The sequence below is a fragment of the Lycium ferocissimum genome, chromosome 3, assembly GCF_029784015.1.
Source record: "Lycium ferocissimum isolate CSIRO_LF1 chromosome 3, AGI_CSIRO_Lferr_CH_V1, whole genome shotgun sequence".
NCBI classification, from domain to species: Eukaryota; Viridiplantae; Streptophyta; class Magnoliopsida; order Solanales; family Solanaceae; genus Lycium; species Lycium ferocissimum.
Window position 1 is genome coordinate 5,552,177 of NC_081344.1, and position 21,040 is coordinate 5,573,216.

At 36.4% G+C, this 21,040-nt stretch overlaps 2 protein-coding genes across 4 annotated transcripts in view; one reads left to right on the forward strand and one right to left on the reverse strand.

The window, feature by feature from the left end:
• Positions 1-4,302: 4,302 nt before the first annotated feature.
• On the reverse strand, positions 4,303-14,528 carry LOC132049427 (E3 ubiquitin ligase PQT3-like). Of its 3 annotated transcripts, none has more exons than XM_059440226.1 (17): positions 13,727-14,528; positions 12,595-12,706; positions 12,014-12,095; positions 11,748-11,914; positions 11,516-11,604; positions 10,990-11,058; positions 10,717-10,873; positions 10,490-10,638; positions 10,131-10,295; positions 9,714-10,022; positions 9,528-9,569; positions 9,122-9,386; positions 8,768-8,890; positions 8,271-8,346; positions 6,374-7,212; positions 4,836-4,900; positions 4,303-4,597 (listed from the first exon to the last, which is right to left on the reverse strand). In XM_059440226.1, exons 1-16 carry the CDS (start codon positions 13,890-13,892, stop codon positions 4,891-4,893), a joined length of 2,820 nt encoding a protein of 939 aa, XP_059296209.1. In that variant the 5' UTR covers positions 13,893-14,528; the 3' UTR covers positions 4,303-4,597; positions 4,836-4,890. The 3 variants fall into 3 exon arrangements, with proteins under 3 accessions (XP_059296209.1, XP_059296210.1, XP_059296208.1); XM_059440227.1 differs by having other exon boundaries at positions 6,470-7,212; positions 8,271-8,349; XM_059440225.1 differs by having other exon boundaries at positions 8,271-8,349.
• A 4,222-nt stretch (positions 14,529-18,750) lies between these two features.
• Positions 18,751-21,040, forward strand: part of LOC132049429 (uncharacterized) — a 19,437-nt gene continuing 17,147 nt past the window's right edge. Inside the window, exons 1-3 of the mRNA XM_059440229.1 lie at positions 18,751-18,856; positions 18,944-19,048; positions 20,690-20,775. Of these exons, the coding sequence (XP_059296212.1) occupies positions 18,980-19,048; positions 20,690-20,775 (155 nt within the window). The 5' untranslated portion in view covers positions 18,751-18,856; positions 18,944-18,979. The remainder of the gene's footprint in view (positions 18,857-18,943; positions 19,049-20,689; positions 20,776-21,040) is intronic.

The window sequence follows — 21,040 nt, forward strand, 5'->3', positions numbered from 1 at the left end:
ATATGTTGAATCACATGTGAGACAGTCAATTCTAGAAGTATAGTTGTAATATTTTAATACGGTTTTCATTTGGCTCTAGATATAGCAAATGAGATTATAATCCTTATATAGAGGGAAAATGATAATTTTTTAACAAGGTGTGACATATAACAAGGTCATTTTTGTCAACCGCCTTTCTTATGGAGTCGTACGTAAACATTAACGCTCATACAACTCTCAGCCTTTAAGCCCCTCAAGACATTTCTGTTGATAGCTCTTGAATCATATTGAACATTCTTCTTCTTTTAAAATAACTTTTCAAGGTATAAATTATAATGAAATTATATATTTATGTAGTACTTAACCCTCTCTCATTAACATGTCCTTCTTTATGATGAATATCATATGCAAAGTACATATGCAAATTGTTTCGAATACTACTATTATCTAAAAAGATATTGTCACATTTAAATTTATTGTTAGGATAATATTGTATCTAGTTTGTATTTATTTGTATTGAGTTTGTATTTATCTCTTAGTTACAATTTGTACTATATAAGTCTGCATAATGTATGGAAATACAATTGGCTTGAAAACTTTAACTTGGTATCAAGAGCCATGACAAATTCCACGACTTCCTCTTCCTCCACGACTTCCTCGTCCCCCGCCACTCCAATCACTCCCTCTCAAACTTCCCTTGGACTTCCATGTCCTCCCCCCAACTGTCTCTAACATCAAGAGTTTCATACCTATTGAACTTACGTATTTGAATTATCTGACTTGGAAGAAAGTTTTTCTCACAGTCTTGAAAAGTCACAATCTTCTTCCTTTGATTGATGGCTCAATACCCTATCCATCTCCCACACATGAGGAATATTGTTTATGCATTCATTATGATACTATAACTCTAAGTTGGATAAACGCCACTCTTTCGCCACCTGTTCTTGATTCTCTCCTAAACTTTGCCTGCGAAACTTCTAAAGAAGCGTGGGATACTTTAGCCTCTCTTTATCTTGATCAAGTATCCTCTTCGGTCATTCATCTGAAATTTTCAGAATTTCAAGAAAGGCTCACTTTCCATGGAGGAATACCTTTAGCAGTTGCATTCAATTGCCTGTTCTTTGAGAGCTATTGGATAACCTATCACAGAGGACGATCTAGTCACTCAGGCACCGCAAGGGTTACCTACTTCCTACTGTACCTTTGTTTCTGGACTAAATGCCACTGGGTCACTCCCTTCCTTCAACGCCTTAAGGACACTCTTGTTAACAGAAAAAGCCCATATAAATGCCGCAACACCTGATGACACCACCACTCAAACAGCCTTGCTGGCTTCTTCTAATGTTAATTCCTCCTCTAATGTGTCCTCTTCTCCTTCTCAATCTCGAGGGTCAAACAATGGCCGAGGCCGTGGACGTAATAACAAAGGCTATAATGGTAGAGGTCGTGGTCAATCTTTTCATAACTCTTCTCGAGGCTTCTCCCCTCAATGGAACGGTGTGCAAAATCCTGGTCGAACTCCTGGTGATGGTGTTCTTGCTCGTTCTCCTTTTGTTCCATCAAAACAGTGCCAGATATGTTTTTACTACAACCATACTACCTTAGAATGTCGAAACAGGTTTAATCATTCTTTTGTTTCAAATACTTTGCCTAAGTCTTTTGCAACTATGAGCGTGGAGGAGGAGGTTCAGCCACCTGTGCGGTATCCTGACTCCGGGGCTTCCGTGCACATGACTTATAATGGGGACAACTACATTTTATTGACATTTTAATTACTATGTTGACAAATAACCTAAGAACCAATGTTATGATGTAATGACATCTCCATTCTCCAGCTATCATTATATTTGTATTTTATGAATTCTTCAATATGTTTAAGATAAATTTGCTGGTTATCTCATTTATCAAGTGCCACATTATCTTTTGGCCAAATGCATAACCAGCCCCTTAAACTTGTCACAAATTTTCATTTCGACACCTTAAATAGAACTTGTTCCTATTAACCACTCAATCTAAATTCAAAATGTGTCAATTGAGCACCTCACGAATAACCAACCCAAAAAATTTAGTGCGTGTGATTCACACACGGCTGATGTGGATAAAACTGAATAAATAAAAACACGTGAACCCATGTATTAGTAAAATATAAACAAAGAATTCTTCAGGAGAATCTGTAGTGTCCATAACTTTTTTGAAGTCCACCGAACATTTGTTTTGCAATTTTCTGGTGCATTAGTTCAATAAAAAAAGGAAGTGCAATTGGATCTAATTATTGATGCTTTTGTGTTGCCTGTGGATTTGTGATGTGGAGCATTAGATAATTTTAAAGGCTTTGTTAAGGTTCGTTTTTATCTCCCCATTAAAGAGGGGAGTTGGAAAGTTTTCTAAATCACAATCAGTAAACACAAAAATGGGTATTGCAAATGCTATAATTTTCATAGCTAACTTTCAGGCACTTCTTCTCTCATTTTCAATTTTGACGTAGTTCCTTTTTCATCTATTTGTTAGCCTAATTTTAACACTTGAAATTGCCGACCGATGAAGGAAAAGTGGAAGGAGACAGGAAAAAGAGAAAAATATATTATTATTTTTTAAATAATTAGCTTTTCACGCTCTCATAGCAAGTATGATTAACACACTGTGCCACATCACAAGTTTGTGTTTTAATAGGTACACTTTTACTGATGTTTGAGTGTCTAATAGGAACAAGTCTTAGTTTATGCGCCAAAATGAAAAATTGTGATAAATTTAAGGGGCTGGTTATGTATTTGGTCTTATTTTTTAAATGCTTGCCTGGTGCTGGACCATATATAGAATACCAATTACGTATATTTCCTTTTGATATATAGTGCCTATTTAACAAAATAATATTTCCTTCCAACTTTTTTTCTTTTATCTACTCCGTAAATTTTCTGAGATGGTTATTTTAGAATCCCTCATAATTAACTAATTGTATTTATCCATATTCCTACTTCATATAATACAACTTCAGTTCTCATAAGGACAGAAAGATGGGGAAAAGAACCAAAAAAAAAAAAGCTTTCCTTTTTGCACGTCAAACATTTTTAAATCCTTGACCAAAAAAACAGACATTTTCAAAATCGTAGTTAATTGTTCAACAACAATACAGATTCAGTATATTGGTTTCTTTCTTTGGGATTATATTTTGGTTTCTTTAGTGTTTGGTTCTTTATCATGTTATGTTCTTTTTGCTTTATTTTTTGTCCTGTATTTATAAGTACAATCTTGAAAACTAAAACCAAAATCATTTTCCACATTTAACTATCTAATGAGTTGAAAAATGATCATCAATGTAAAATTACTTGCTAAGAACCAACGACATCAAATTTTGATCCTCCAAGCTTAATGGAACCTTTTCAATTTTATTCGTATATTTGTTTTCTATAATAATTGTCTTTCAAAACTCATTCAGATATCGACCTCAAATAAAGGATTAAAATATTAATCGGTTGACGCTTAATGTCTAGAAAAACTAATTAATTCACAATGATTCTCCATAATACAGAACACATTAGGGCATGCTCACCTAGTGTTAAACCAATGTTAACAAGGAGCCAATGGATGGTTAGAATTTATATAGCAGATCCTGACCATCTAGAAAACGAGGCGTGATTGTTGTTATAATTATTTTTATATCTAATTTTTTCTCTTTACTGCCTTAATTGCTAAAAGAGGTTAGAGTTTACAGGCTACTTGAACTTTGCTTCTACAGCCAACACACTACTATAATTCTGGAGCTTTGTGGTGCTCAAATTCCCAAGATTTTTTCTTGCTTGATATTCGCTCCCGTTTTGCCATAGAATTTGAAGAAAATTTGAGTCTTTCAAGTTGTGATTTTTAGAACTTGAAGTTTCGTTCGGACATGCATTTTACTTGGAAAAAATTTGAAATTTTGTTAGTGAAAGTGAAACTTCCCCCAACTTGAAAATATTTTTAGGAAAAATTTCACAATCTAACCAAATTTCATGGCCAAATAGATATTTGAAGATAAATTTTCAAAATTTGATCCAAAATCTATGGCCAAACGCTAGCTTCATATCCTGCATATTATAGTTCTGTAATCTCTATTCATTCATTGTAGTAACATTCACTTAAACATTACAAGAGCCTCTATTTGGCTTTGATGACCAAAAAGATATGACCCACACTCAATTGTACATCACGAGTCACTACCATATGAAGCAAATATAAGATTGTATTAATGAGAATATTGTCCAAACCAATAAGAGGGCGAGAACAAACGATTAAGTTAAGTATATCAAAACTACAACGCCACATAATAATGCTCACAATCTACCAAAATTTGCAATAAAAACGGAGAACCCGCAATCTTATTTCTGAAATTCTGGTGTTTGTAATTAACAGTTATATGGCATCATTAGATGATACAAATATTGGATAGAATCTACAACAATGCACTATAATGCCATGCTGACGGTCCTTAGATGGGTAAATTTGTGCCATTTCTAATCTCTCGAGCATCGAACTACAACTCATCTCTAACTTTGCCCTGAGAACTCTGTGAAGCAGAGATGGTATCACGCAGAAAAGGAGATCCAGATTTCGATGTTCCCAAAGAAGCCTGCGCCTTCTGAATCTGCACCCCAATTAAACAAAATGTCAATTCAAATGAAAAACGGTGAAAACATTCTGATGACAAGATATAATGAGCATCACAGATTGTCTTCAACCACAAAGAAATTTTCTGTTTTCTAGCACCATCACAGTATTTATATGAGAAACAGAAGTCACCAGACAATGCATGTAGTGAAAATACTTGCATTTACTCTAAGCAGCAAATATGTGAAGAATGTCAAACGAGAATGATTCTGTACCTGTATCTTTATCCATGAAAAATTCTTACGAATTCAGTCTCTCACTTGTCATATACTATCTCAATCTGCATCAACAAACAATGAGTTAGGCATATGTAGAGAAGGATCGTGAGGCCATTGTGATGCTAACACAGAAAGATATTTGTACTCAAGAACCAACGAGTTAGGCATAGAAGGATATTTGTACTCAATAATGAAGAGGCTACACACTAGCACCAAAAGAAAGCTCCACTTGCATATCAAAAAACAAAAAATATGACAAACATTTAAAAAGAAAAAGAACAGTAGAACTAGAATTGATTTCTAAATGCAACAACACACTATGAGATAGTTCCCATCAAGTTTCTAAGTGATATTCTCACAATACATGTGACAGTATCGACTATTAGCATATAGCTGTAACTAGAAGGCATGCAAGTGAAGCTGTGCAGGCTCCCCTTTCTTAAGTTATATGTACAAAGCAAAGTACTGACGTCTATCTCATTCTCTTTATTCTCTTCTTTTATTCCTTCCCATGAATTCTTTTGACAATCAGAATTTCTGCCAGCTAAAGAACTAATATTCTAAGAAATATCACAAGGTAGGACGCCAAAGAGGTTAAGCTAGCTACCAGTGTTCGCAACAGACCAGATCTGTTTCTATCAGTACGACAAACAAGATTCTTAGTAACTAGATGCCCCTAAAACAGCACCAACACACCCGCCAGAAGAAGCTAAAAGGGGGGCACATACTCCGCTTTACCCGTGCCACACATCTCAGTCAAGTGATGTGTATCACTGCTCACACATATACACAAAAGAGATATCTATCTTGTGTACATGGACATTAAAGCACCTTCTCAACATAAATCAATTTGTCTTTCTTTGATGCTGGACAAGACCAAGGTGCCACAATGTATCAGCTAACTGACAATATAAGGAATATTAAGGTTTAAATTACCATCCATCTAATCATAAAAGGATCTCAAAGAGCAATTGGACAATATCTAATCATTCATTGTTCCAGCTAGCAACACTGACATGGAATTACAGCCGTTTTATAGTGCTACACCAATTAAAAAACCAAAAGGTTTCTTTGCATGTGATTTCCAAATGAAATCAGTAAAGGAAAAACATGCCATCAACGTGCAGACTATTTATATCCAGATCCTCACAAGTAAATGACTTTGCTATTGTTTTGGGGCTATTTTGCCAGGTTCCTTAGATAAACGAACCTAGATAAATAAAGCTGCAAAAAGACAGTTATGCCCGTAATACATCTTTTTGCCAAGTAAGACAGTACTACATAATGCACAAATGAACAATCAACTCTATTACAGGACATGGCAAAAAAGATGAGAAACAAAAAAAGGAATCAATGCAATGTTGCCATCTAGATTCAACTCAAAATATTGCAGACAGTAATACGTCAAAATCCACAAATGGAATAGCCGGAAAGAACTCAAGAAAAATGCCAATTGACATATCAGACAAGTGAAAATGCAAATAATTGACATATCAAAGAAGCGAAAAATGCAAATAAACTTTTACGCAGATTACCCCCTTTCCCTGGACCCCTTGCTATGCCGAGGAGGAGGCCTATCCCGCTCCTCTTCCTCCCACTCTACAGCAGCCGATGGCGGAGATGGCTCATACCTTGAAGGCCTTCTTTTGAAGTGCCGATCATCATCGCTGCTCTCATAATCCACACTTGCAGCGGCACTCTTCCTTGATCCAGTAGCCGCTCTGTACTCTTCATGATACCCATTTGATGTGGCACCCCTGTGGCTCGCCGAAGAACTTATTGGCACTTCACTCGAGGATGACACCTTTCGCTTCTTTGAAGCTGCTGCTGACTCTTCAGCTGGGAAACTGATGCGAGAAAAAACACTTGCCTTCTTCTTATCCGCGGATTTGGATGACACTGCCAATAGCGGTTCAGATGGGCCTGTGGAGGATGGTTTGGCGCTAGCTGAAGATTCTGAACGGTGATGGATACTGCTGCTGCGATGGGAATGGTCGCGGTGATGACGGTCCTCATGGTGGTCATGGCGGTGGCGGTCCTCATGGTGATGATCGTCATAATCTTCATGCTTTCTCTTGGAAGAAGGACGAGGAAGTTCAGGGTCACGCGATCGACGGTCTGGAGACAGCCTCTCAGGTCGGCGGTGGTAATCAAGGTCTGGCGATGCCCTCTCAGGTCGGCGGTGGTGGTCAAGGTCTGGCGATGGCCTCTCAGGTCGGCGGTGGTGGTCAAGGTCCAGCGATGGCCTCTCAGGTCGGCGGTGGCGGTCATGGTCTGGTGATGGCCTCTCCCGTCGGCGGTGGTGGTCAAGGTCCGGGGAAGGCCTCTCAGGTTGGCGGGGCCGGCTGGAACTTGATGGTGGAGGAATAGCTTTCTGTGCAATTGTCAACGCACATATTAATATCAAATATTGCAGAGAAGAAAACATACTTAAAAGCACTAAAATGCGGGTCTAAAGCCATGAAAAACATTAAAAGGAAATTCATGCACTACAATAGGAGAGGATTTTAAATTTTACATCTATTTTTTCTTGAGAAAGAATTTTACAATTCTTTATCATAGAATTTTACAACTCTTTATCATAGGCTCTTCAATTCAGGCAGAAATTTTCAAAAGCAATTCCCAGATTGTGTTCTTTTTCTCTGCACTTGGTTTTCCTTTTTTCTTTTTTAGCTGGCCAAGCAAATATTCAAATTCAATACACCTAGTACATTCCAGGGACATTTCAAGTGATTTACATCACCCCATCCCACACTCCACTTCAATATTCTTCTTTTTTTTCCAGTCTAGAAAACTTCTGGGTCCTATCCACTTCATCATTTTTGCATGTTCTTGATGACTAGCTCATTTTGAAGTTTTTTGTCAAATTAAGCAAACAGTTAATCATAGACCCTTTTGCCATAACCAAATATCAATGCCATTGGGAAAAGGTTTTAATTTTTTCAAAAAGCGGATTATAAGTAAGGGAACAAAATCGCTTATCATCCACCACATCCGCCAAACAGAAATCAGAGAAAACAAACTAGCAAAAAAAATATAAACTAACATCTTAATGGGAACTGTCCTGATAGTAGCCCCTAAATTGAGCTCTCGTCAACTGCCCATTTTTTTGAAGGCAACATCAGCATTCAAAAGGAGCACCGACTAGAGTTAGGAAGTCATATATCCCCTCCAATACATTCAATTATCGAGAACCCCTTATGTGAAGGTAATCCAAAGAAATGTGCCCTGTACTTATAATCTTAAAAAAAGGATTTTAGAAACTCAAGTCTCCAAGACTTGCTGCTTTAGGACTTAACAAAAATTGAAAGATGAAACTGGAAACTAGCTGTTAGCTGCTTTGTGGCTATACCTAGCCACCGTAACACAGAACCTGTCAACTAAATTATAGGGATAAAATAGCCATGAATATTTGATAATCAAGATACATACAGATTTGGGTTTCAGGGAAGGGCCATCAGCAGCGCTCCCAACTTCCCTTGCATGCTCCCTATCTTTAGGAAACTCCCTGCTGGAAATGACACAAGATATCACTATCAAATATCAACTAGTCATTGAAGGTGATCAAAAGAGTAGAAGCAGAATAGACAATGGCTCTTTACAATGAAAACCTACCAAGGAGGACAAAACGTGAGGATATAACTATACTGTGCAAGTTGATTGCGGCATGACTTCAAGTACAGCAAACTTAAATTGTACAGAGGCACTTAAGACTTAAGAGAAAACAGATAGTGCAAGAACCTCAAAACTCAAAGCTCAACCATTGAACAGAATTTCAATATCACCCACCGAGATGCCATGCATTATGGCATGAACATTCTTTGCAAAACCTCAATGCGCAGACCATTGAGCGTGATTTTAACATCCCCACGGAAATAACACCATAATGTGCCGAGAATTAAAAAACAAATTCAGAATGGTCAAATTACCTCTCTCCACGTCTGTCGATCTCACGCTTCCTTCTCAGGTCAGCCTTTCTAGCCTCAAATTCTTCTCTGCTCATGATCGGTGGGCCAGCATTAAATCCCATCCCAAAGTCTGCAGCAAGGTCCCTATAATTTGGATCGCCATTTTTAACCAGTCAGGTACTGCAAATCTCAAAGGAGCCAACAAAGACATACAGGTACATGACCGAAAGATATATAATTAACCTAAAACCTCAGAACCGGACCAAATGCCCATTACCAAAAACTGCGGGAGGGGAAGGACCCGAAAACATGTGAAAACACTTATCACAGATTAAATAGAGAGAACTGTAGAATAAAATACAACGGAAGTTATACCTCTGCATTGGAGGACCGAAAGGCATCATAAAACCTTGTCCACCAAATGGATCATGCGGTACGACTGGAGGCATAAAGGGAACATCTAGAGGACCAGGCCCATAAGGATTATATGGCATGGCACCAGGATAAGGGCCTCCAAAACCATCTAATCCAGGTTGCATGCCTGTCCAATAAGGATTATAGGCGGAAGGACCCATGGACATCATATAATTCTCATTAGCAAGATCTTGAGCAGCTCTCCACTGCATCTCCGCAGCAGCAGCTGCAAGGGCATCAAGTAAATTAGAAACTAGGAAGTGTACAAAGCTCCATCAAGATCACAGACATAATACTCAAAGTTCAATTTCAAAAATAACTATCAGATCTATCAATCCGTGCACAAGAGGAAGCAGTGCATGCTTACGGTTCAAAGGCAATCGTGTTTTCTTCTTCTTTTTTTTCTTTCCTGAAAACATGAAGGAACAAAAAGTAGATCAGAACACCTTCCTATCCAAGGGATATAAGAAACCAAAGTATCTCCTCCAGGCTGCTCGGTAAGAAAAACCAATGACTTACGAAGCCGAAAAGGTAAATGAGAGAGCACCATTACCTGCCTCCCCAACTACAGCCTTTTGTTGAACTTCTTCATCAGCCAATGGAGCACTTCCCTGGGACGCATGTTCTTTAACACTAACCGACTCGCGTGTGGCTTCAGAAACATCTGCAACCTTCGAAGTCCTCCCTCTATCCAACATTTGCTGTGGAGCACTGCCATTCTTACCCTCTCCAGCACTCTCCTGGGGTTTAGAATTCTCCTCCTTATGAGGAGGAGGTGGTGGTGGTAACAGCTCTCCCTTTGAAGCTGCAGATTGTGCAGGAGAGGGAATCTTAGGTGGGGGATTGCGTGCTGACTCCATATCTGGAACACGTAACAGCAAAGGCAATACCTGAGTCTTTTAAAAAAAAAATCAAACAGATAATGGACTCTAACTAGAAAACAGCTCAGAGAGATAAAACCAGTACTAACCTTGGACTTGAAGAACACTACCACCATGCTCTGCACTGCTATTATTTGATTCCAGTATTCTATTAATAGTATCCCTCAAAGTCTTGTTGGGCAACAGGTCATCAGCAAGTATATTTGTGGCCCCACAGACGCACACCGACTTCGAGATGATATAATCCCTTATGCCTGAGGATCACCCATTCACCCTTACCATCAGTTCAAAATTCAAGAATACAGGGCACACTAAAATTGAATAGTAAACACCTTAATTCACCATAGAAGCAACAACACTACACTCATATTAAACAGCAAACTCCTTATGTTTAAGGCAAAAACTCTTTAAACAACAATAAGTTCAAATTAAACAGCAAGCTCCTTACATTTATCGCAGAAACTCGTAAAACAACACTTGCTTGTTAGCACTGCATCTTTCATTACTTCTTTACATAAGGGACAATGAAGCTCTGGTGGAAGATCACCAACGGATCGTATAGAAGGCATCCCTTCAACTTCTCTTTCAAAAGCAGCCCTGCAACAAGTGCGCCAGTCATATGCATTCTTGTTACAAGCAAACATTCAACAATACCAACATAACAATAAATCTTACTCATTGGGTTTTAAAACTGCATTAGCACCACTTGGTAAAGAATATGAACCATCTGGGGTTGCCATTAACATGGACTTCGGAATGCCAGTTGGAGGTTTCACTTTCCTAATGTCAAAATTGGGGTCACCATTTGTTGGGCAGTGCTGAATGAAATGCCCTGTAATGATTTATGTCACAATTGGATCACAATGACTCAGAATTAACACATTGACTATGCTATTCACAGATTTGTTAGACAATGACCACCAGGTAGATGAAAAATAAGAAACATACCAGGCACCTTACAACGATGGCATATATAGCCCGGCGGTGGTGTTTTCCGTTCCAATCCACCACCCCAACCTGAAAGAGTAGCGTCCAATTTGAGAACACAAACAAGAAAATAAAACAGCTAACAACTTCAATTACAATCAGTAATTCATCTAACCAGTAGGAACGTGAAAATTTAATAAATACTTAAAAGCATCTCGATAATTATTCAACCGACACGGCAACTCAAAGAAACTTAACCATAAGATCTTAAAATTTTCAACCTACAATTGACTTGTTCAGTCTCTTTTTTTTTTTTTTTTTTTTTTTTGAAACTGGTGACTTTGAAACTTCATAGAAGAATGAAATGAAGGCATGTGGGACTGAGACGGGCTACATTTGCTTTGGATCGAGGCATAGTTATTGTAATGACATGACGGCATGGAAAGACCATGTCAAGTTAGCAAACACATAAGTAAACAATGTCTTTCAACCCGACAAGGATAGGAAGATTCATAGTAGATTAACAGGACAATTGAGAGCAAATTACCAAAACCACGCCCGCCACGTCCACCCATCATTCTTCCACCTGGACCTCGTCCATAACCTCTACCAGCACCAAAGCCATCAGAGGGTTGACTGCATTAACTTAAAGATCATCAGAATCATTTTCAAACCAACATCATTGCATATTATATCAGAAAATACGTAACAGCTAATGCAATAGTCAGGCTCCTCAGTGTGCATGAAAATTTAAAAAGAAGAAAAAGAAGCTCTCCCACCTCTGCCAATCTAAGGCTGGAGTGTCAATTAAAGCTTTGATCTTACTCTCCTCATCAGCTTTACTTGGAGGAGGAGCATCCTGCACTTGGTTGCTTGACGGAACTGGCGTTGCTTCAGGAATAGCGTACAAATCATTTCCAAATTCATCCCAATCGAGATCGTCATTCTACATAATGGACATAAATATGTGAGTATGCTTAAGACCACCAGTTGTCATGACTATAAACACCAAACTCTCCTAAGGCATAGTGCTATGAACGCTTACATATTTGGTGGCAGATGACTCCCCCCCCACAAAACTACTCTTTACTGTTTGAGCCTCCTCAGATTGGTATTCTACTTGAGGCCTGCAGAAAAGACATCTTGGTCATATTCAAAATAGCTATTACGGCACACCCCAAAAGACGAAGGCAGTACAAGGACCTATGATTGAAACCACTTCCCACTCGGGGGGAGGGGGGAGGAAAAACAAACACTGTACTCCATATTCAACAAAATGCAAATGACAGCATTTGCATTATCATCTATTCTCCCCTATACCCTGTCCACTTTCAAACACCTTCCACGCAGTGCAAAGGCCTGCCCCTCCACCTTCCTACAACCTTCCAAGGCAAAGGAAAAAAACAAAGAAAAAGGATCTCCAGATTTAGTAAACAACCCCCAACACCCCACCACCAACTCCAGAAACAGAGAAACCTGCACGCAATTCTTTTCTACGGAATAAGCAATGTAACCAATCCAGGTCAACTGTCTTTTTTCCACAGATTTTGAATTCTTAAATATAAAGTAGTATTTTTATTCATAAATCTAAGTAATAGATGAGAGTCAAAAGGATCAAGACAATACTCGTCTGCTTCTGTTACAGGTGCAGTTACTATGGGCATGCGAGGTCGTCCAGGAACGCGACGAATCAAAACACTAGTATTTTTGGGGATCAATGTGTCCTCATCAAGATATTCTGAAATTGCAAAAAGAGAAGACAAAGCACATAAAGTCCTGTAGAGTTCACAATACATATGAATGGAAATACAAGTTATGCAGTAAATTCCAAATGGCATGATCCACCATTCATGCCCCTTAATCCCAAAACAAAAAAAAAAAAACAAAAAAAAAAAATTGTCAAGCACTATAGTTCCTCACAGAGGATCAACTAGACCCTGAGATTTGCTATGTGACAGCAACCTTGAGTGAAATAGGCTCCTTTCATAATATCTTTTGCCTTGGCTAACACTGGTAAGATTAAATACTTTCTGCCGGGTAGTTCAATACATAGTTGTATCGGTTAAGTTCCTCAAAGGCTACTGAGGAATAACCAAGTTTAAGGTAAAATGCCATACAGGACAACAAACATTAAAGGATAGACCACTCTCCCTTTAAATCAAAAATAAACCTTGTCCTATAAATATGTAAAACAAACCCATTAAGATGAGATGACACAAATTATATTTCACCCAAGAGAACGAAATTTGCAATGAGCAAAGGTTCTTGAGAGCTTATGCATCATCTTTCTCACTTAGGAGGCATAATCAGTACAACAAATAAATTAATATCAATGCGATCATCTATTTTCTTGATAAAAGCCACTTCATTTTTCGTTCTTTAGAAAATGCTTCGAATATAAATAGCAGATTTGGCTAGTCGAAATACTTCTAAAAAAAGACAGCCTGGTGCACAAAGCATCCCGCATTAGCAGGGTCCGAGAAAGGGCCGCACCCAGGGGTGTGATGTAGACAGCCTGCTTTCAAAAGAGACAACTTTACCGTTGCTCCAAGGCTCCCCATATATTGATAGCAGAGAGTTGATTATAAAACTGCCAAAATAACTCTCCGAAAACCACTTCTAGTCATATTTTAAAGAACAATGCCTGAGTTACTCAACACCCCAAAGTCAATGTCACACAATAACTTGCGCAATACTACTAAAAATGCAACTACGAATGCACGAAAATGACTGATTTCGATTTAAAAGCTAAACCAACCTTCGTTAGTCTGGGCGTTGGTGACAACGAGGTCAAAATCTGTACCCCTGCCTAGATGCTTGGATTCGAATATTTTTTCTTTCAAGTTCCCAACAGTAATAAAGTGACCATCAATTGGAATAGCATCATAATCTTTAGCACTTTTAAACTTAAAATAAACTGACATAACTCAGTTTTTTCCTTAAAATTCCTTTTTTTTCCTCAAACAAATCAATAACAACAACAACAACAAATAGGCCGATCAAATAATCACAATAGGCCCGCCTGAATATTGAACTAAAAGAAAAATTGATATAATAAAGTACAAAAATAATTAAAAGAAGCTCTTTTTTTTTTTTTTCTATCTCACAACTAAAATCAATCCAAACCAAATTCCTTCAACAGATCAGTTGAACATCCAAAGCTTCACTCTAAGGGCTTTTTAGTCAATTCACTGCCACGTCACTCCTTCAACTGGGCCGATCTCGGGTCGGATCTATCAAAATAGCACAAAAATCAGCTGCTTTGGTACGCCTGAATCAAATCACTGCCACGTCATCACTTGAAGTTGATGATTCATTCAATCCTGTAAATCTTAGGGTTTTAAAACCTCAATTCTTCAGATTGAATTGAATTGAATCCAATTAGCGAAAACCGAACCGCTAATTCTTCTGAAAACTTGTCAATTCATCTTCGTGAACGATGAATTTTGAAGAGAATTGAACGGAAAAGTGAAGAGAAAGCTAAGGCAGGAACTCCGAACTAGGGTTTCTCCAAGGAAGAGAGACGAAGCTGATTGATTGTCGGGGATCAATTTGGGGGAAAAGTTCCAGATTTTATACAATTCAGTTAAAGACCTCTCTACAGATTAGTCCTTTTAGTTTTAGTATTTTCAAATTAGGCCCTAAACTTTTGGTTCATTGCAGATTTTACGTGTGACGCAAGCAAACCAGCTTTTTATGGACAAGAGATGATAAAGGAAATAGGAAATTTTCATTCAAAACAACTGCCAAATCAATTTACTTTCAAGGAAGATTTTAAATTTATGATCCAAATGTCTTTTAGATATTTATTATAAATCATTTCATAAAGTTAAATTATTTTCAAATGTAAAAATGTGATATTCTTTTTGGGACAGAATAAAAAGAAAAGTGTGTCACATAAATTGGAGCAGAAAGAGTAATATATTATAATTAAATAAATTAATAAAGTAAAAAATATAAACTAATTAATCATTATTAAATAATAGAAACTTTATACTCCCAAGTTTTATATTGTTCGGAATGTTATTAGGTACTGGTAAACTTTTACCTCTATATACAAAGAAGTTAATTGACTGTCAGGGTGAATTTAGGGAAGAATTCCAAATTTTATATAATTCAATAAGGGAAAAGGGTCAAATTTATCCTCGTACTTTGAACTAAGGGGCAAATTTACCCCTAATACTTTCAACTTTTTACCCCTATCTCTGCCCCTACCGTTATCAAACTTTGCAAAAACACCCCCTGACTTGCCGTACGCTGACCTACCGCCGCTCTGTGCGCTTGTCATGTTAGACACAGGCGGGCAGTAAAGATGCCATTTGGAAAATATTTTTTTAAAATATAATTTTTTTTTAAATAAAAAAAACTGATTTTTTGAAGAAATAAAAAAAAAGTATTTGTATAATTCTTTTTTAAAAAGTATGTTTTGTACAAGGACCTATCAACATTTTGTGAGGTACTCACAATCTTTAGCCCAAGGGACCTATCATCATTTTATCTTCTCTATACCATGATTTTTCTGTACAAATTTACTATATTTTCTTCATTTTTATAGTAGAATGAATTAAAATGTAGGGGAAAAATTTAATGCCTAATAACTAAATATTTGATAAATAATTGAATTCCCTATGAGCAGATATTGAATTTTCTGAAGGATACAGTACATATATATATATACATATTAAGGAGAAATATTTACGAAACGTGGCGATAGTTTTCTATTTCTTAAAACATAAAATTACAAATCCTATAAAAAAACATACTTTTTTAAAAAGAATTATACAAATACTTTTTTTTATTTTTTAAAAAAATATATTTTTATTTCTTTAAAAAAATCAATTTTTTTTTTAAATTTTCCATGTGGCATCGACACTAAGCAGCCACCCGGGCAAACAAGAAGGCCGTTTAGCCGGAGATATCTTTGCAAAGTTTGATAACGGTAGGGGTATGGTGAAAAGTTTAAAGTATTAGGGGTAAATTTGCCCCTTGGTTCAAAGTACATGGGTAAATTTGACCCTTTTCCCATTCAATAAAGACCCCTCTCGGGAAAAATAAAAGTACTTTTTAAATTAATTGACCATACAAATTACTTTTCACCAAAAGTACTTTTTCGAAAAACACTTTTGAAAAAAAAAAGATTTTAAAAGTTTGACCAAACAGGGGGTAAATTTCACGATTGGTCACTTAACTATTATTATTTTTCCACCAAAGTCATTTAAGTATGTTTTCTAACACAAAAGTCACATAATTATCACTTTTTCCACCGAAGTCATTTAATCGTGTTTTTAACACAAAAGTCACATAACTATCACTTCTTTTTACCAAAGTCACTTAACTATATTTTCTAACACAAAAGTCACACCTACTGAAAAATTCAACTTCCGATGGGTAATATTTTTATATTTTTTTTTATTTTTAATCCAATAGATACACACCCAATTAAAAAGAATCGACTCAATCCAAAATTCATATGCAGATATTAAAACTCCAAAAGGGTGAATAAATTTGAAAAAAAATTATCAGAAGTATATTACTTCCAATGCAAATAATAATACCTATTACTCCGTATAATTCAATTTTCTACTATCCAACATGTAACACTTTTCGATAAATATTGGAGAAAAAGGCCAATAAAATAAGAGCCCCTAGAGAGAAGGATTGTATATTTGATAAAGGATTGGTTTTGTTTCTTTAATATTTAATATTTGCATGAGTTTTGGAAGGGGTTGATTCTTTTTAATTGAGTTTGTATCCATTAGATTAAAAATAAAAATAAAAATATTACCCATCATAAGTTCAATTTTTCCGTAGGCGCGACTTTTGTGTTAGTAAGCTAAACGTTTTGTGACTTTTTGTTAGAAAATATAGTTAAGTGATTTTGGTAAAAAAAAAAAGTGATATTTATGTGACTTTTTGTGTTAGAAAATATAGTTAAGTGACTTTAGTGAAAAAAAGTGATAGTTATGTGACTTATGTTCGTAAAATATGATTTTTGGTGAAAAAAAGTGATACTGAAGTGACCATTCATAAAGGAAAAATTAACTCAATCAACAACCCATTTAACATTTAAACTCAATATAAACATATTTTGTTTTTATCAACCCATTATAACCACCTTCCACATGATTTTAACTTTTATTAGCCAGTCAAATCACAATTTTTTAGGGGTTTAGGATATGTACAGAATCTAATTATATCATTATCCCTTTAAACAAGGACACACACACACACACACACACACACACATATATATATATATATATATATATATATATATATATATATATATCTTTACGTATATCTCTCCATCTCACAGCTTTTCTCAATCGGTGAAATTTTACTCCAGACTTTTTTTGTTCGATTTTCTCTGGTCAAGAAGGCTTCTCACAAGAGTACAAAGACATGCAGAGAAAGGAGAATAAACCTATCCCTTTGGATGCTAGGGATGGCAATTTTGTGTTGGACTTTGAGGATTACACTGTTAATCCGAAATATGCAGCTCCAATATCAGCTGTGAAGGTGTGTTCGACTTCAGTTGATCGAAGGACCAGTTCGAAAACGTGCGTTGGAGTAGCGGGGGGTCTAAAAACTACTGGAAAATTGAAGCTTAAAAAAAAAAAGGTGTTAGCTTCTGCAAAAAATAAGTGACGAAATATTAATGACAATGATCGGGATGATGTTAATCTGGTTGCGCAAACAAAAAAGACAAGGACGGATAAGGGAAAAAAACAAAAATGCCTTAGCGCGACTGACTTATACATCAGATATTCAGTCTTTCTATACATTTTAAACATAAATTATACCAAAAAGTGATTTATACCCCAAATATTCAGTTTTCATATCCATTTTAAACATCAAATATACCAAGAAAGCACCTATTATGATAAAAAAAAAAAAATACAGTCTTTTTATCCAATTTACACATCATTTATGCCAAAAGGTGATTTATACACCATATATCCAGTCTTGTTATCCAATTTACACATCATTTATACCAAAACGTGATTTATACACCATATATTCAGTCTTCATATCCATTTTACACATCAAATATACCAAGAAAGTACCTGTTATGATAAAATAAAATTACAATCTTTTTATCCAATTTACACATCATTTATATCAAAACGTGATTTATACACCATATATCCGGTCTCTATAAGTAACGCTTTGCATTCCGTTGGTATCGCCCACAAATACGTTCCAGTATGCACAACCACTATATTCTGCGTCGGGTATCTATTCTGAAGTTTTAGCAGATAAGTGACAAAAAGGATATTTTAATACTACTATTTAAGGGCTATTTTATTTTATTTTAAACATGCTTCTGGGCTACCAAAAGTAATCAGCACTAATGGGCTGCTATGAACGTTTTTTTCCCTTCATAAAATTTACCCCCTAAACAGGCTACGGTTATTCTCAAAATATCCAAGAAAAAAGAACATTTTATTTCAAGCAAAAAAAAAAAAAAAAAAAAAAAAACCTGTCATCTTGAGCCGATCGGACCTGAGCCGCTAGCTTTTGGTACTTTCCTTTGAAATATCAGAAAAAACAGTTAAACTTGCTGCCACGTTTATTATTACAGGAAAAAAAAAACAACTCCAATTGAAGATCAGTCATAACGAAGACCTGAAAATGGGAAATTCTCAGTCGAATTCCACGAATCCACGATTTGCTTTAGCTAAGAGGCACTTTCTCTATAACACACTACACAAATAGTTACACAGTTGAATTTGTATTTGATCAATTTAAACTCAAAACAACATATGATATTGTTTTTTGTAGAGCATTCACTGAGAAGAAACTAGAAGACCTGAAATCGTTGTTCGATTCCTTAGCTGCACAATCTCAGAGCAATGGACAATACATTTCTAATTCCGTTTTCAAGGTACTTCTTGTCAATTTTATGTATCTTTCTTGTCAATATATATATTTTTTAAATGAAATCAAGAATTGGGTATTTATGCATATATAGGTGTATATTGGAGTTGAAGGGCCGTTGGGTGATAGAATGTTTGATTTGGTTACCCAGAAACGTAAGGATCAAAAACTTACATTTGAAGACCTTGTCATTGCTAAAGTGAGTATTTTTTTTTTTTTTTTGTCTCAATAAAGTTTTCTCATTTGTTGATGGTATACAGAGGTCTTACTTTCCTTTTTGGTCTGTCCCAAAAAGAGTGTCTCCTTCTATACTTAGTAACTTGGACAATTCCAGCATTCTACATGACAAATTTAACACCACAACATTTAAAGGACTACTACACATGTTAATTTAAGACCTGAAGATTCAAAAGTATCCCTTTTTTTTTAAACTCCATGCTCAATTAAACTAAGATGCTTAAGTTAGGATGGAGGGAGTATCTGTTTTTCTTATAGCTTTTCCAGCTATATAACTTAAACTGCAATTTATCTGGGTTAGTATCTGAATTCACTCCATCCATAGTATTGTATGTTGATGAATTATTCAAGTTGCACCCATGCTATTGAACCATGTCTATAAAGAAGGACAACCTGGCGCACTCAGGGGCGGATGCAGCCCTATAGTAACGGATTCATCTGAACCTAGTACTTTTGAAGTGTTGTATAAATTTGTGTGTAAAAATTTACCATGATTGCAATAATTAGGAGGTCTGAACCCATAATTTTAAAACTTTACTAATAGATTCAATGCTAAGAACCTAAAAGGTTGAACACAGAGTTTAGATTCCCTCTATGGGCTGGGTCTAATGGAGGACCAAACCATAGTAGGTTTTTTGTATGCAGACTTGCTTGCATTTATGCAAGACACTGGTTCCACGGCTTAATCTTGTCCGTCTTTCTTTGAAATGCTTTTTCTTGAGCCGAGGGTCTATCGGAAACAACCTCTCTACCTCCCAAGGTAGGAGTAAGGTCTGCGTACACTTTACCCTCCCTAGATCCCACTTTTGGGATTACACTAGGTATGTTGTTGTTGTACTGTTTCCACGGCTTAAACCTACGGCCAATGTTATAAAAAACCATTTTCTTCACCTATCAATGACTTTTCAAGTACGAGCTCAAGAGTATCATAAGATCCACCTTCTTTGTTTTAACATCTCATAGTTGTTGAAATAATAGTCGAGCAATCTTCATCAGGAGCTCCAACTGCAGTCCCTATACTTAGGGTAGTAATGACTGAGACATGATTTACTTACTTTAGTAGGACTCACTGCACAAGCTTAACAGCTGAGCTAGGACCTAGCTTAATGGGATGAAGAGATGCTTTAACAGAAGACTTAAGACTTGACCATGTGTCCGTCATACCCCTAAAACAATTATAATACACCTGTACAGTGTTATCTTTTTACTCCTAAAATTTGAGGTCTCTCTAGAAACTCATGCCTTCTCCTTATGTGCCATTTCAAGTTTCCTACCAGCATATAGATGTTCTCCTTCTAGACAGCCAGAGTACAACAACAACATACCTAGTGTAGTCCAACAAGTGGGGTCCGGGGAGGGTAGGATGTACGCAGACCTTACCCCTACCTTTGTGAGATACAGAGGCTGTTTCCACAGTGAAGAACACAATTGCAGAAAACGGTGTTATATTTGTAAACTGTAATTCATTCAGATAATCGTTACCCTTTACTCGCATAAAGGTGGACATGTATCTCTCTACCTGTGAAGTTTCTATTGCGAGTAATAAATGGAAAATATGAACTCATGATGTATGTTTCCACTTTTTTATTTTATTTTATTGCAGGGAACGTATGAGAAAGGGACAAATAATGATATTGAAGAGTTTATTTATCAGTTGTTAGATGTCTTTGATGATGGCGTTGTTGGAAGGTACCACAATAAGCCTTGATATATTTAAGGGCTACATATAGTGTGATCCCCCCAGATTTAGTTTTTCACATGTAACTATGTTCTACTTTCAAAATGTGTCAATTACCTCTCTCGGTTCATGGGTTAAAATTAAAAGTCCAAACAAACTATTTAATGGAATTGGCAATTTCACCAGCTCAATCTTTATACCTACGAAAACAACCCAGCAGAGGTTCTTACTGTAGGTTGGTTGAAGGGCATAGAGGTCTGTCGGGCATATGAGGGG

Coding starts and splice junctions, on each gene's coding strand:
- LOC132049427 (XM_059440225.1), bottom strand. CDS start 13,892: ATGTCAGTTTATTTTAAGTTTAAAAGTGCTAAAGATTATGATGCTATT. Junction 11,915..12,013: donor AGTCATCTGCCACCAAATAT/GTAAGCGTTCAT, acceptor TCCATTATGTAG/AATGACGATCTCGATTGGGA. Junction 10,874..10,989: donor CCATCGTTGTAAGGTGCCTG/GTATGTTTCTTA, acceptor AAATCATTACAG/GGCATTTCATTCAGCACTGC.